A 12,768-nucleotide genomic window follows, 5' to 3' on the forward strand; every position below is an offset into this window, starting at 1 on the left:
GCTGTGGTTATTTTTGCCACACTGAAACTACCATTATTAAAAGACTCAATGGGTTCAAATTACCTCTATGTTAAACGCTGAGAGTCTGAAACGGATGAGAGGATTTTAAAGACTCTAACAGAGGCCTTAAGGGCGCTCTCTGTCTGTCTCTTACTCAGTTGCCATGCCGGGCTGTAGTGCCATTAGATGAGACTGGGCCGCCCACGGCAACACGCCGACTAATACAGGATGCGGATAGACCTGCCCCCCCTCCTCCCATCTCCTGGGAGACTGTCCCACAATACACTCTGACTTTACTGCTTCGGTTCTGACCTGACACGTGTTTTTTTTTTTTTTTTTTTCTTTGTAATGAGGTTTTACTTCTATTAAAGCATCATTAGACCCAAGTTTCAAAGTGTTAAACATGAACAATTTAGGAACTACCATAGCTTTACAATATGTGTCAACACATGTTGGGCGAGAAGTAACAATAAATTCACAGCTATTAATCACACGTATGTGCAACATATTACCTTGGTAATCATGTATGGGGGAACAGGAGGCATCATTAAACTAAGGTAAAAATAAGTTTCATCTTACACCCATAAATCCATGGTTTAACCCTGACAATGTTGTTCTTAAAATGTGTACACATGTCTTGCAAACTTTATGGGTAGCATGTGTTAGTTTAACCTCTTGTTCCTCTCCCACTTACTGTCTTGTTTCTTTCAGTTTTCAGTTTTTCAGCCTGTACTCTGGATGAACAGGCTGGGACCAAAGAACTAGACATTCTGAGTATGGGCTGACGGGCTAAACAGCATTTGTTTACAACGATCAGGCGTAACATCATTACCATTTTCCTCATACCCGTCGGTCCAACCTTGAGTCTCCAAACCAGTTGTGACTCATCAGAGAATGGACATGGGCCTTCGGGGGGTGTCCTGTGGCGTCTGCCCACAGAATGTTGGTAGTGGGGGCCTTTGGCTCCTATGAGGGGCAGGGACCTCTGTGGGTTAGTTTTGTTCCAGGTCCAAAGTTTCCCAGCAGAACACTGAATTGTCTCAAGCAATGTTGTTTATTTCTCCTTTCAGTGATCATAATGTTATGCCTGATAAGTGTATGTAAAATTAACTTACAATACAATGAAGAGTGCGATGGTGAGGCGATGAAGACACATATCAGCAAGATCTCACCATGCCAATGGGAATGTGAGAATTTAGGGAATAAAAAAACAGAGGCACCTTGTGGCCAATTCCCAGCTGGAAGAAGCATTGACAATAGGCGACATGGAAATTTGGAAACACACACACACACAACCCAGCAGATTCACTAGTAACACAGGGTTCATACCGTGTGACGCATTGGTCAAGTGTGAAAGACTCTATCAGCACACGCACACAGAGCCTCCTATACAGTGTGAAACACCTTGCTACAGTCCTGCCAGGTTCTTTAACAGCTGCATGGTTACCTATCGTTTCTGCCAAATCTGTTCATTCGTACAAAAAACATCTATATTACACTCAATCAAACAGATGTTTATTTTCCCATCTATGTACACCGGCGTTACACCACATTTGTGGCCATCCTGCTCTGCCGCTGTCCCATTTTCCACACCCATGAACAGCCTCCAAAACTTGGCACATCCCAGCCTCAGTATCCAGGCTTCGCTTCGTGCCTGTCAGTGACAGGTCACCTTCTTAAATGTTCCTGTAGCTGTCACAGTAAATGAGGGGAGACTTGTTCGTCGCGACAGACAGAAACCGGTAGCTCCTCGACCCTGTCCCGTCAGTGAATCACAAAGAAGATTCCTGCCCGGCGTAGCACAGCTGAGGAGGCTGAAACTTAAAGTGGAGCCCGAGGACTCAGATGACGCTGCTTCAGGAGGCATCGTGCAATTATGGATATTACTGTGGCAACTGAAAGCAACAGAGGTACAGTATCTTTTCAGTATGATAAAAAAGGACTGATTTCTACTTTAATGTGCAGAACATGCAGTGAAATCATAGTTACTAAGCAGGTAATCTATTTGGTCGATAGTTTGTTTTTTTAAACAGAAAATAGTTAAAATTGTGATGCACCCGAACATCTTGTCACATCGGAGCAATAATAACATTACAAAAAGTATGTTGAATCACAGAAATCTGCTAAAGTAGAGCTGCAGTTAAGAATGATTTGCTTTATCAATTATTTCTTGGATTACTTGGTCACACATTTCCACCTGTACTCTTTCATCTGACAATAAATAGTAAAACCCCCAAAGATATTTAGTTTACAATTAAATAAATCAGAAAAAAACAAAGATTGGAAGAGCTTAAACCAGACGATATATTTCATAAATCATATTAAAGAATTGTTTTAGCACTAACCCCGTTAAGGCAATTAATTCATAGCAATTTATTTTCTACCTTACAACCTGCACATTCATACAAATATCCAACCACACTATGATTGCTCTACGCAAGCAAAATCTAACTATCATGATTAAGACAGAGTACAAAGCGTACTCAAAAAAATTAATTATTCCATTAATTTCACCGCCGAATTTAATTCCCCTTGAAGACCGCGAAGGAACCAGAACCTCTAACTCAAGCCAAATAATTATGTCACCCCAGAGAGAACAATGTGCATGATGCAACGATGGCAACACTGTCACCACGGCTGGAGAAGGGGCAGAACGGGTGCTCCTATAAGAATCTGTGCTCACAGACAAAAAAAAAAAAAAAAATCACATTAAACCGGAAAAAAATGGACAAAATGACGGAGATGAATGCATCCTCTTAGAGACCGGTTTTGGAACAGCTTCACGCAGCCATGTGTGAACCAACAGTACAGTACGTACCGTGACGAAGACGATAATATTTCTGTCTGTTCTTCCTCCCTCCCCCTTCCACTGCACTCATCTCTCCACTCTGCTCTCTCCTGCTTCTTTAAAATCCTTCCTAGCATGGATTTGGTGGTTTAAAAAAAAAAAAGAAGCACATCTTTAAAGCTTAAATGTAGCTTTAAATCATACTCCATCGTAAATCTTTAACGGTTGGTTGTGGTAAAAAAGTCAGCTTGAGGTCAAATTATAAATAATTATTGATGGCAAGGAGGAAAAAGTGGCAATGGGAAATTGTGAAAAATCTGCTAAACTGATGCTTGTTTTTGTTGCATTTCCTGGCAAACCAACAAAGAAGTTTAAAGTGTGCAGAGTCTTGATTTGTGCAAATATATTCCATTTATGAAACTATAAAACAATCCATGTCACAGACTCTATTAGAAACAACAAATCATTAGATTATTACCAGACTAGTTATGGATTAATCATGTGCATCTCTACAATCCATCCGTCCACCTGTCCATCAATTAACCCTCCGTCCGCGGTGGCAACAGTTAACGTTTCTTTAAAGTACGGCACTGACACTGACCTATTTGATTTATGTCGCGGTCACATTCTGGCAAAAACACAACATGACTCTGTAAAGTGGCCAAATCGAGATCAACGTAATTAAACTTGACATTCTTAATACCCTTCACCGGGATCATGGCTGACATCGCCGCATCTGACAACACTGATCCATCCCAATAAAAGCACCGCGGTCTTCATCATCACCCTGGACAATATCACAATTCATCCTCATCACCGTAGCACACACTGCAGATGTACTGGTATCTCTGCCCTCCTTCCCCACCACCACCCCTACCGCCACCCTCGGTTCCCTCACTGGGTCTCTCTCTCTCTCTCTCTCTCTCTCTCTCTCTCTCTCTCCCTTGGCCCATCACCATGACGATGGGAGCCGGTTCCATGGATACAGTCACTAGGCAACCAGCAGCATCAGCAGCAGCAGCAGCGGCAGCAGCAGCAGCAGCAGGAACAGCAGTGTCCTGTCAGAGCTGGAGTGGAGCGGCAACGAGAGCCCGAGCCAACCCTCCTCCGTTATCCGCATGCAAGTTCGGTCTTTGAAGAGGAAATGTTAATGCATTTATCATGTCGCGGATCTGAAGCCTCTTACGTTACACTCAACGCCGGGGGTGCTTAATTTAGAGCGACATAAAAGGACTTACACCAGCGAGTACATCTATAGTTAGAATAAAATGGATACAGAGTGTGGGGTGGAAACGGAAAAGTGACACAGAGACTGTGTGCATCTGGTTTAAGCCACCATAAAACACATATCAATGTTATTATGACGTTCACCATCAGCGGGGGCTCATGAATGGACAATGCTTCTCAATCGTTCTCTGGATTTATGTCTCACAAATGGGGGAACCACCGAGGACCACAGGGTGATGGAGTAAATAATTAGATCTTCTAGTATTGATTAAAATGGGGCAATTTTCACATCTGAAACTGGAGAGTGTTTAGCAATTTTACTTTAAAATAGGAAAAAAAAATGATAATAAAAAATAAGAAAAATGTGTCTGTCAATCTGCCAGTCAAATACTGGACTCACCTGCCTGCTGCTAAGAGCTAAGAGTATAATGCATGATGTGGTAAAACAAACGAACAAAAAAAAAAACACTACATTACAAAAAGTTACCATTAGGAAAAGCCAGATCAGCAGAATGTAGTTAAAATGTGAAATGTGAAAATAAAGAAGGATTTTATACATAGAAGAGTTACCTCTGATGTATGTGCATGAATGTAGGTGCACCTCGTAGAGGTGATTTCAACTACTATGTGTTTTTATAAATACATTTATACATGTGTATGCTAATTCCTGCTGAAAACAGGCCCATGTTTACTGAGAAAGACTTGAATTAGGTAAATGTAAATAAGATTAGATTTTTCACTGAACGATGCTATCATGTTAAAAAAAACTTAGAAATGTTTTGTCAATAAGACAATGTGCGAAATAATTATCATTTGACATCCATATGAATGCAATGAAGGAAAAGTACAATAACCACTTCCATGAAATCGAACTAAAGCACCTCCAACCTCTATCAACTGTGCAAATACATTTAGTTACATACCTATTCAGCCATTGCCACACACTTGCACCAATTTCAACAGCTTGATAAATCACTGTAGAGTCTCCAAAATGGAATTAGCAGCAGAATTCACATACACAAAGGAAGGGATGGGACTTCCCAACGCACATCACCAGGAAACATGGAGGATTAGTCTATATGTCTGGAGACTTGCATGTTTTATACATGCAGGCTGGACTGCATGTATGCGGTCTATGTGGCCAAAGCCCAACACTGAAAACACATAATCGCCTGTTTGCTAAATGATAGAAAATAAGGTCGTTAGCAAGCGGCCGCAAAACCCCGCTGAAGAGAAAATTTATAAATAGCACTGATCTCGGCAGCAGCACGGACAGAGTAGCTTTGAAATGCGTTGCATTGAAGATTTCAATTAAATATTCTCTTTGATTGCAATAAGCTTCTTCTTTCTTTTTTTTTTTTTGCACGTTGCTTTAGTTCGCTGCAAGTCAGAAAGAAAAGCCACATACAGAAAACACTGGGCATGAAATTACAACAACAGCAGTAATTGGAAAAATTATGATCTGGATAATAAAAGGCTTTAACCTTCTGCAGGTGTGTAACTGCAGCAATAAACCGTTTAACCGTATGGTTTACAAGTCTTTGTCATTACAAGCTTGTAACAAGCATGACACACTGATACAGCTAAATAATGGGCGGGATAGGCTAATAAGCTGCAAATACCTCCGGCTGCTGGATTGAACAGGTGTGCTGGTGTGTGTGTGTGTGTGTGTGTGTGCTTGTGCATGTGCAATGGTGTATTATATGAAAGCATGAAGTTATCATGGCAGAAATGGCTGCGAGCTACATGTCAAACCAGGAGGGTATGTGACACCGCATCATATATCATCCTCACACACACACACACACACATTGCCCCCACCTCTCTCCCTCTTCTCCTCCTGCAGTCACGGCTGTTTCATTAGCTCATCACAAAGCTTTAAAGGCCCATTGAGGGTCTATGGCGAGATGAAGGGAAGACATGTAAAATTCCCGTGAATGCACATATGAATATGTTCCACACCGAGCCAGTTTTGCTGCTCAAGCCTGATGCAAGGATTGAATAATGCCATTCAAGCAGTGGCATTAAACTGGGCTAATAAAAAATGTATGGTCATGACAAAACATCGAGAAATGCCTGTTGTGACCCCTCCGAGCCAACGGGAGCAGATTTATGAGACATTTTAATATAAAGAAATGACATTTTCTGCAGTAAGGTCACACTGCTACAGATTACTCATTAAGGGATGCCCACAATTTAAAGCAGCGTGAACGAGAAATACTGCAGCAGGTATGTGTCTGTCTTACATTGTAAAGTAGAGTAGTTATCCATCTGTCAGGCTGCTGGTGGTCCGGCTTTTAAAAGGAAAAGAATATCACTCTGGTGGCCCCTGTGAGCACCGCAGCACCGGGCAGGATCAGACTACCGGGACGAACCGAGCCGGTGTGAAACCAGGACAGGTACCCGCGCTACCACCAGCCGCATCTTTGGTACCCACGGGGCCGGAAAACGGATGAGGCGAGCACATCGACCCGGGCTGTGTGATTCATTTCAAGATCGCTCGCTTTTTAAATCCAAAGTCACACAGACTACGCGCTGCTCTCAGACAGATCTCCTCGGTCCATGTGAGAAGAAAGAGGCGGGGGGGAGAAAAAAAAAGCCAAGACGTGGGCACAACGGGACCGGGAGAGGCCAGCTGTGGAAATCACACCGGAGGATCCGTGGCAGATGGAGAGGAGCAATGCGCGCCTTCTCCCTTCTTCTCCGTTACTGAGAAACCCGCTGCAGGAAAAAAACACATTCAGCAGCGGCAGCGTCTCCTCCCATCTGTCCCCCGTGGAGAAAGGGAGAGGGAGGGAGGAAGAGAGAGAGAGAGAGTAGTGGAGAGATGGATGAAGATGGAACGAGGACGCAAGGGGTAGATGCGTTTGCGCGTGCGCATCAGTGCGCGTTATAATTGTGATTGTGCGCGGAGTGAAGTGGAGGCTGTCTCGGTTTCTCTGTTGCCATGCTGTCTCCACCTTTCCCTGAGAGGATAATATGTGTGTATATATATATATATACATTTTCTATTTTCTGGTGGAGCAGGATAGCCCAGTTATGAGGAAAGACTGAACGAGAAGGTCCCTGGATGTGTCTTCAAATGTTTGAGTCATTCTAATTCAGTTCAGGGGCCACATACACCCCATGTTCATCTCAAGGGGGCCAGACCAGAACCACAACAGCACATTCACCTATAAATTGTGACAACTCCTATTGCTTCTAATCCTCTGTTTCAGTGAAACATTTAATTAACTGCACCTTTCTGAAACATTCAATGAACAGTTGGACATTTCTTAAGAAAAACAAAATTAGAAAAATTGCAGTGAATCTCTAGTTTTCAATATCATTTTTGCATATTCATCCCACGGGCCAGACACCTGGCATCTGTGTTTAAAAGGGTTTATAAGTTATAAGCATAAGTTCCTTATGCTGTTAATAAATACTTGGGTACTGGCTAAGAGCTTAGTCATAAAAAAAAAAAAATAAAGACTCCCAAGCTGATGTTTCCACTCTGCTGGTACATTGTGTAATTCACCATGCAGTTGCCTACGAAAAATCTTTATACCTGGGAAACATATATAGACCGAAATTAACAATCTGTGGTAAGTAAATAAATAAGCATTTAATCTTCATCAGTCTCTATGTCTGTAAGGCTAAAATGAAGAACTTTAGGCCCGGCTCAGGCTGCAGGGGTTTTTAAATCCTACTCTTATTTTGAAATCAGGTTGCATCACAAACTCAAGGAAAAAGTGACACAGACGGCCTTCTCTCTCATCCCAAAAACAATAGCACCATAAGATAACACGCGATAAGATGTGTTATCGGCACCGTGGTCGTGAACATTCACCTCAAGGACTCAAATGTTCGCCGCTGCTCGACAACGCCATCATCTGACCCACGTCTTTGTGTTGGATGCCGCGAAGGCACTCGCGTGATCATCCAGATTTTAAAACCTTTGATATTAATATGATATTAAATGATGAGCCTTGGGGCTGTTCAGGAGGTGCAAGATCTGTGAACACCTCATATTATGGGATAATCATAACCTCAGTACAGGGAGGTATTCTCATCTGACCGTCGGGAAAGGTTAATCGGGCAATCTGTCTAAATAATATGTCTCCTAATCCTTATCACCAGTGGGATTTCTACCTAAAACATTAGTACATGATTTTAAATCCATTAATAATAACTCAATTTACCACTAATGGTGTACACTGTAAATACTTGAGTCAAACTTTAAAGTTAACTTTAAAAAAGCGTAAATCAGAACGATTATCCGAGAACATCTTGTCACAGATTTTGAGGTCATCCGGCCAACCCTTTCATTACATAAAACAGTTCTTCCAGCTGTAGCAGCAGTAATGTCCAGACAATGAGCTGCGTGTTTGAGAGTCGCCAGCATTATCAGCAGCTGTCCCCACTGCCAAAGATTTCAAGCATTTGGCATCGTGCCCAGAACAAATGTGTCCCTACTCATCTTCATTCTCCTCTTGACCAACATTTCCGTGTCCACAATGGAATCGGGACCTGAAAGGTTAATGTGCCATCCAAGAAAAATGATGATCAATGTCCCGTCACTGAAGCTGTACCTCGGCCTAATTCGTTATTAGATTTTGCAGGATCCCTGCTGATAGCGATGACTGGCTTTACATTTACTTGCATATATTACACTGCACAGCTAATGTGTTCACCTGTCGGCAGGAAATGCAGATGCTCCTAGGAAATAAATGATGGTGCTTAACAAAAAAAAAGTGGTTTGAAGCTATAACACTGCTGGATAGTTAGCTTTGCTGTTAAACGCACTGATGTTAGCTTAATGTTAGCAAGGGTTAGAAAAGCTGACTGACAGAAAATCTGCCGTTCCACTTAAATGGAGCAGTGACTGATGTTTCACTTTGGTTGAACCATATGGTAATGACTGATCGAGGGAACCCATCAGGTGTCACGAGGGCAGCTGAGTTATGGTTTGAGAAAACCTTTAGACTTTGATTGCATTATGCATTAAAATATACAACCGATCAGGCATAACATTATGACCACGTTCCTCATATTGCGTAGGTCTGTGTTGTGCCTCCAAAACACTTGTGACTCCTGAGACTCGTGAGAGAATGGACATGGTCCTTCTGTGCGTGTCCTGTGGTGTCTGGAAACAGGATGTTGTTAGTGGGGGGTCTTTGGGTCCTGTGGGTTGAGGGGAGGGGGCTCTGATCATCCCACATATGCTTGATCTGTTTGGGATCTCGTGAATTTAGAGGCCAGTTCAACACCATGTGCTGCTCTTCATGTTTTCTTTTTTGAGTTGTTCCTAACTCGCTTTTGTGTGTGTGTCTGTGCAACATGTCTAAGTAGCATCCACATGAATGATCCAAGGTCCAAAAGCTTCCCAGCAGAATATTGAATTGTCTCAAGATGGTCAATGTTAATAACATCTCCTGTCAGTGGTTTTAATATTGTGGCTGATCTGTGTAAATTAATGGTCTTAATATTGTTTTCTGTGACGAATGGTAAGAGCGGGATAATGTCCTTTAATACAACAGTTATTCCCCTAGTGCGTAATATCTGTTTTAAGGCAATCTGCCTCTGAGAGGTGTATGAGAAAGATTTAAGGGATCATTTCAGTGTATGTCCCTGAGTGCAGAATGACTCATCAACATTAAATCATTTTCCAGAAAATTACAAATATCTACATCGACATATCGACATACTGTGTCATCTGAGAAAAACTCACTCAGTGAATTTGATGTGAACTTTAAGCAGGCCAACTGTACTAGAATTTAAAGTACTTTGGGTCTCATTGGTTTATACACAGTCACAGCCGGTGGCCAATTCATTCCATTTATCTTTAAGATCTACAGCAGGGGTTTTCAATGTTTCTCAGGACCCCAAACTGATGGAGAGATTAAGTAGGGACCCCCTACCTACCATATGTGTTCTATAGTAAACTAGTGGTATTTATAAATATACATTGTATATATATATATATATATATATATTATATATATATATATATATATATATATATATATATACATGTATATATTTATATATATATATATGTGTATATATATATATATATATATATATATATATGTATATATATATATATAGATAGATATAGATATAGATATATCTTATAGGTATGTTATGTATATATTCTATATAGATATAAACTGTCAATCTGTCAATTATTTTCTTTAATTGTCTATACATATCTATTTTTTTTTTTTTTTAGTTTTTTTATTTCGTCACATTGCTTTTATTTCCTTCAAGTGTGCATATTGTACACTTGACTCAGGCTATGTTTAGTAAAATTGTGATTTCTTCACAATTGTGATTTCTTGACAGTTTTAACTTTAAAAATAGCTGGATACTAACATACTGAAATATGTTGGATTGTTGTTTATTAATTATTTAAAGAAATTTAAAATTTTGGCAGAAAATTTAAAAAATATAAAAATTGTCTAATCAACCAAAGATTTTGTGACCCCCTCTGGAGTACCCGCTGTTGAAGACCTATGCTAATAAATCCACTCGACATGACATGTTTCAGTCTTGGCGACTGAGCATGAGCAGGTTGCCAGCTAATTATTAGCTTAAGATCCACAAAATAGTTTAATACTATTTAATCCCAGCTACTATGAGGTTTGATCTAAAGTGCAATTCGTAGCCCACCTCAGTGACACATTACCTGAAAATTAGCAAATCGTATCCAACTCCATAATATATATATATATATATATATATATATATATTTTTTTTTTTTTTTTTTTTTTTTTCATAAATCATTCACAAATAAATTACACCAATGTCAGTGTGAGAGTGAAGTAACAGGCATGTGGCAATAAACTTTCCTTCTGAAGTCTTGTGTCTTCTTGTGCAACTGCAGGAGCATTGAGTGGGTGTATGTGTGTACGCAAAGCAGATAAAACCAATCAAAAAAGAACAATACATAAATCGTCCTGACAATTTAGACCAGATCTCTGATGACAGGGTGTTTTAAATGCTGTCCAGTATTCGCCTTCCCAATTGTCTTCTGAAATAAAAGTTCCCTGAAGGTTAAGTTCAGGGTGAGTTTTCAATCAACTCAAACAACGTGGGCAGAAATTACATTTCCATAAGAAATAATACCAGGCATGGACCACTTGAGTGGGAGGTCATTACAACATTATGACAGAATCACAGCTGAATGAATGAAGCTGGCTTCTGAAATATGGATTTATAACTCCTCTTAAATAGAGTGTGGTTCCTGTCACGGCTTAAAGTGACCTCTGATGCCACAGCTCTGCTTCATTCTACTGTAACAGTGACATAGTATCCTTATACCATCTGTTCCAGTTGGCAGCGTCGGGATGAAGCTCCAGTTAAACCCAGATGGCAGCACTGGGATTCTCCAAGACCGACTGAGTTTGACAACAGTCTGTTAGAGAACAGGAAGCTGGCCAGCCCGTCACTCTGTCATCAAATCATCTTACTATCTCCGCATCTCCTACTTTCTGTGGCGGGTCACCTCGAGGTTCATCGGGTCCACCTAAGCTCCGTCAAACGTCTTTGAAGTGAATCTGAAGAAGTTATTTTCAGCTGAGATTGGTTTTGTTGCCTGGCGACAACGGTTTGTCAGATCATTTTGTTTCTGAAGAAGATGGATGGCAACACCAATAGAAAAATATTTTAAAATCATACCATTTGTCAAAAGGCTGGTTAATAGCAAGTGTCTCACGTGAAATCAGTTATGTGGAAGTCGTATTGCGCTAAATGTGAAGTCGTTCTTGAACACTTGCTATAAAAGAAAGCTGAGCCCTTATGGTTTTGCTACATCCAGCTGTGCACTGTATCACACCCGCCCTCTGTTTGATTACAGTGCTGTATCATATTACCACTGTTTTATAAAAGCAATGAGCCACGAGAGACCGAGGCTTGCCGTGATTTAAAATCAATATGAAGGGCTTTTACTGAGCGTCGTGTTGCGCCTGCTTATGATTTACCGCTTACACATGGTTATCGTGTACAACAAAGTGGCCGCAATTACGAGATGAAAATATACTTTGCAGCCTTAAGTAAGAGAATCGAATTATTTTGCATCTGTCTTTGAATTATTAATCAGCTGTCGCCATCGAATGCAGCAGATATAAGTTATTAAGATGGCTGACATTTAATGTTGATTGAATACAGAAATCTTTTTAACTTTGTTAGGAATTGATGGTTTTCGTGAAGCTATTCGAGGCCTTTTAGATTGTATTGGTCCCCATTAGCTAGTCTTCCTGGGGTCCACACAACAAATTCAGCAATGAAAACAAGCAAAGGTGAAATTGTACTATTTACCTAAAATTGTGCTAATTGTCTTCAAGAACATCAAACAAGTCCCATTTCATTTTAGTATTGTTTTATCTTATGATCTGGATCAATGGAAACCCTCACAGAAATGTGTGTCTAATTGGCCTTGAATAGCTGCTTTGCAAATCAGCTTTTAATGTGAGCAACATTGTGTCACGTGAACAGACAAATTTCAGCCAGAGTTAGAACTGTTTGTTGATTCAGACCTTTGTTTTACTAACAGCATCTCATATAAGTTCAACAATTTAAATGGCCAGTAGAGAATCAGCAAATGTATTCAACCATTTACAGTGGATGATGGAGCTAAATGGGTCTAAAGACATAACAACTCATACATTTCATGAGTCAATATGAAAAATGTCCACCGCGGCCTTAATATTTCCTGGACGGATATATTAGAATAGAATGGCTCCCACTCCTCAACCAAAAAGTGGAGAAAC

The 12,768-nt window shown here is 40.6% G+C and overlaps 1 protein-coding gene across 11 annotated transcripts in view; it reads right to left on the bottom strand.

The window, feature by feature from the left end:
• Positions 1–12,768, bottom strand: part of lrrc7 (leucine rich repeat containing 7) — a 114,593-nt gene that overhangs the window by 62,674 nt on the left and 39,151 nt on the right. For 5 of the 11 annotated variants that reach the window (XM_047587616.1, XM_047587614.1, XM_047587612.1 and 2 more), the window contains exon 1: positions 6,262–7,321. The exons of 2 other annotated variants lie outside the window; for them this stretch is intronic. In XM_047587616.1, coding sequence (XP_047443572.1) covers positions 6,262–6,286 — 25 coding nt within the window. In that variant the 5' untranslated portion in view covers positions 6,287–7,321. Of the gene's footprint in view, positions 1–6,261; positions 7,323–12,768 lie in introns of those variants that run through there. 4 more of the 11 variants (XM_047587617.1, XM_047587611.1, XM_047587610.1 and 1 more) reach the window with 3 other exon arrangements.

Source organism: Mugil cephalus, chromosome 6 (genome assembly GCF_022458985.1).
Source record: "Mugil cephalus isolate CIBA_MC_2020 chromosome 6, CIBA_Mcephalus_1.1, whole genome shotgun sequence".
NCBI classification, from domain to species: Eukaryota; Metazoa; Chordata; class Actinopteri; order Mugiliformes; family Mugilidae; genus Mugil; species Mugil cephalus.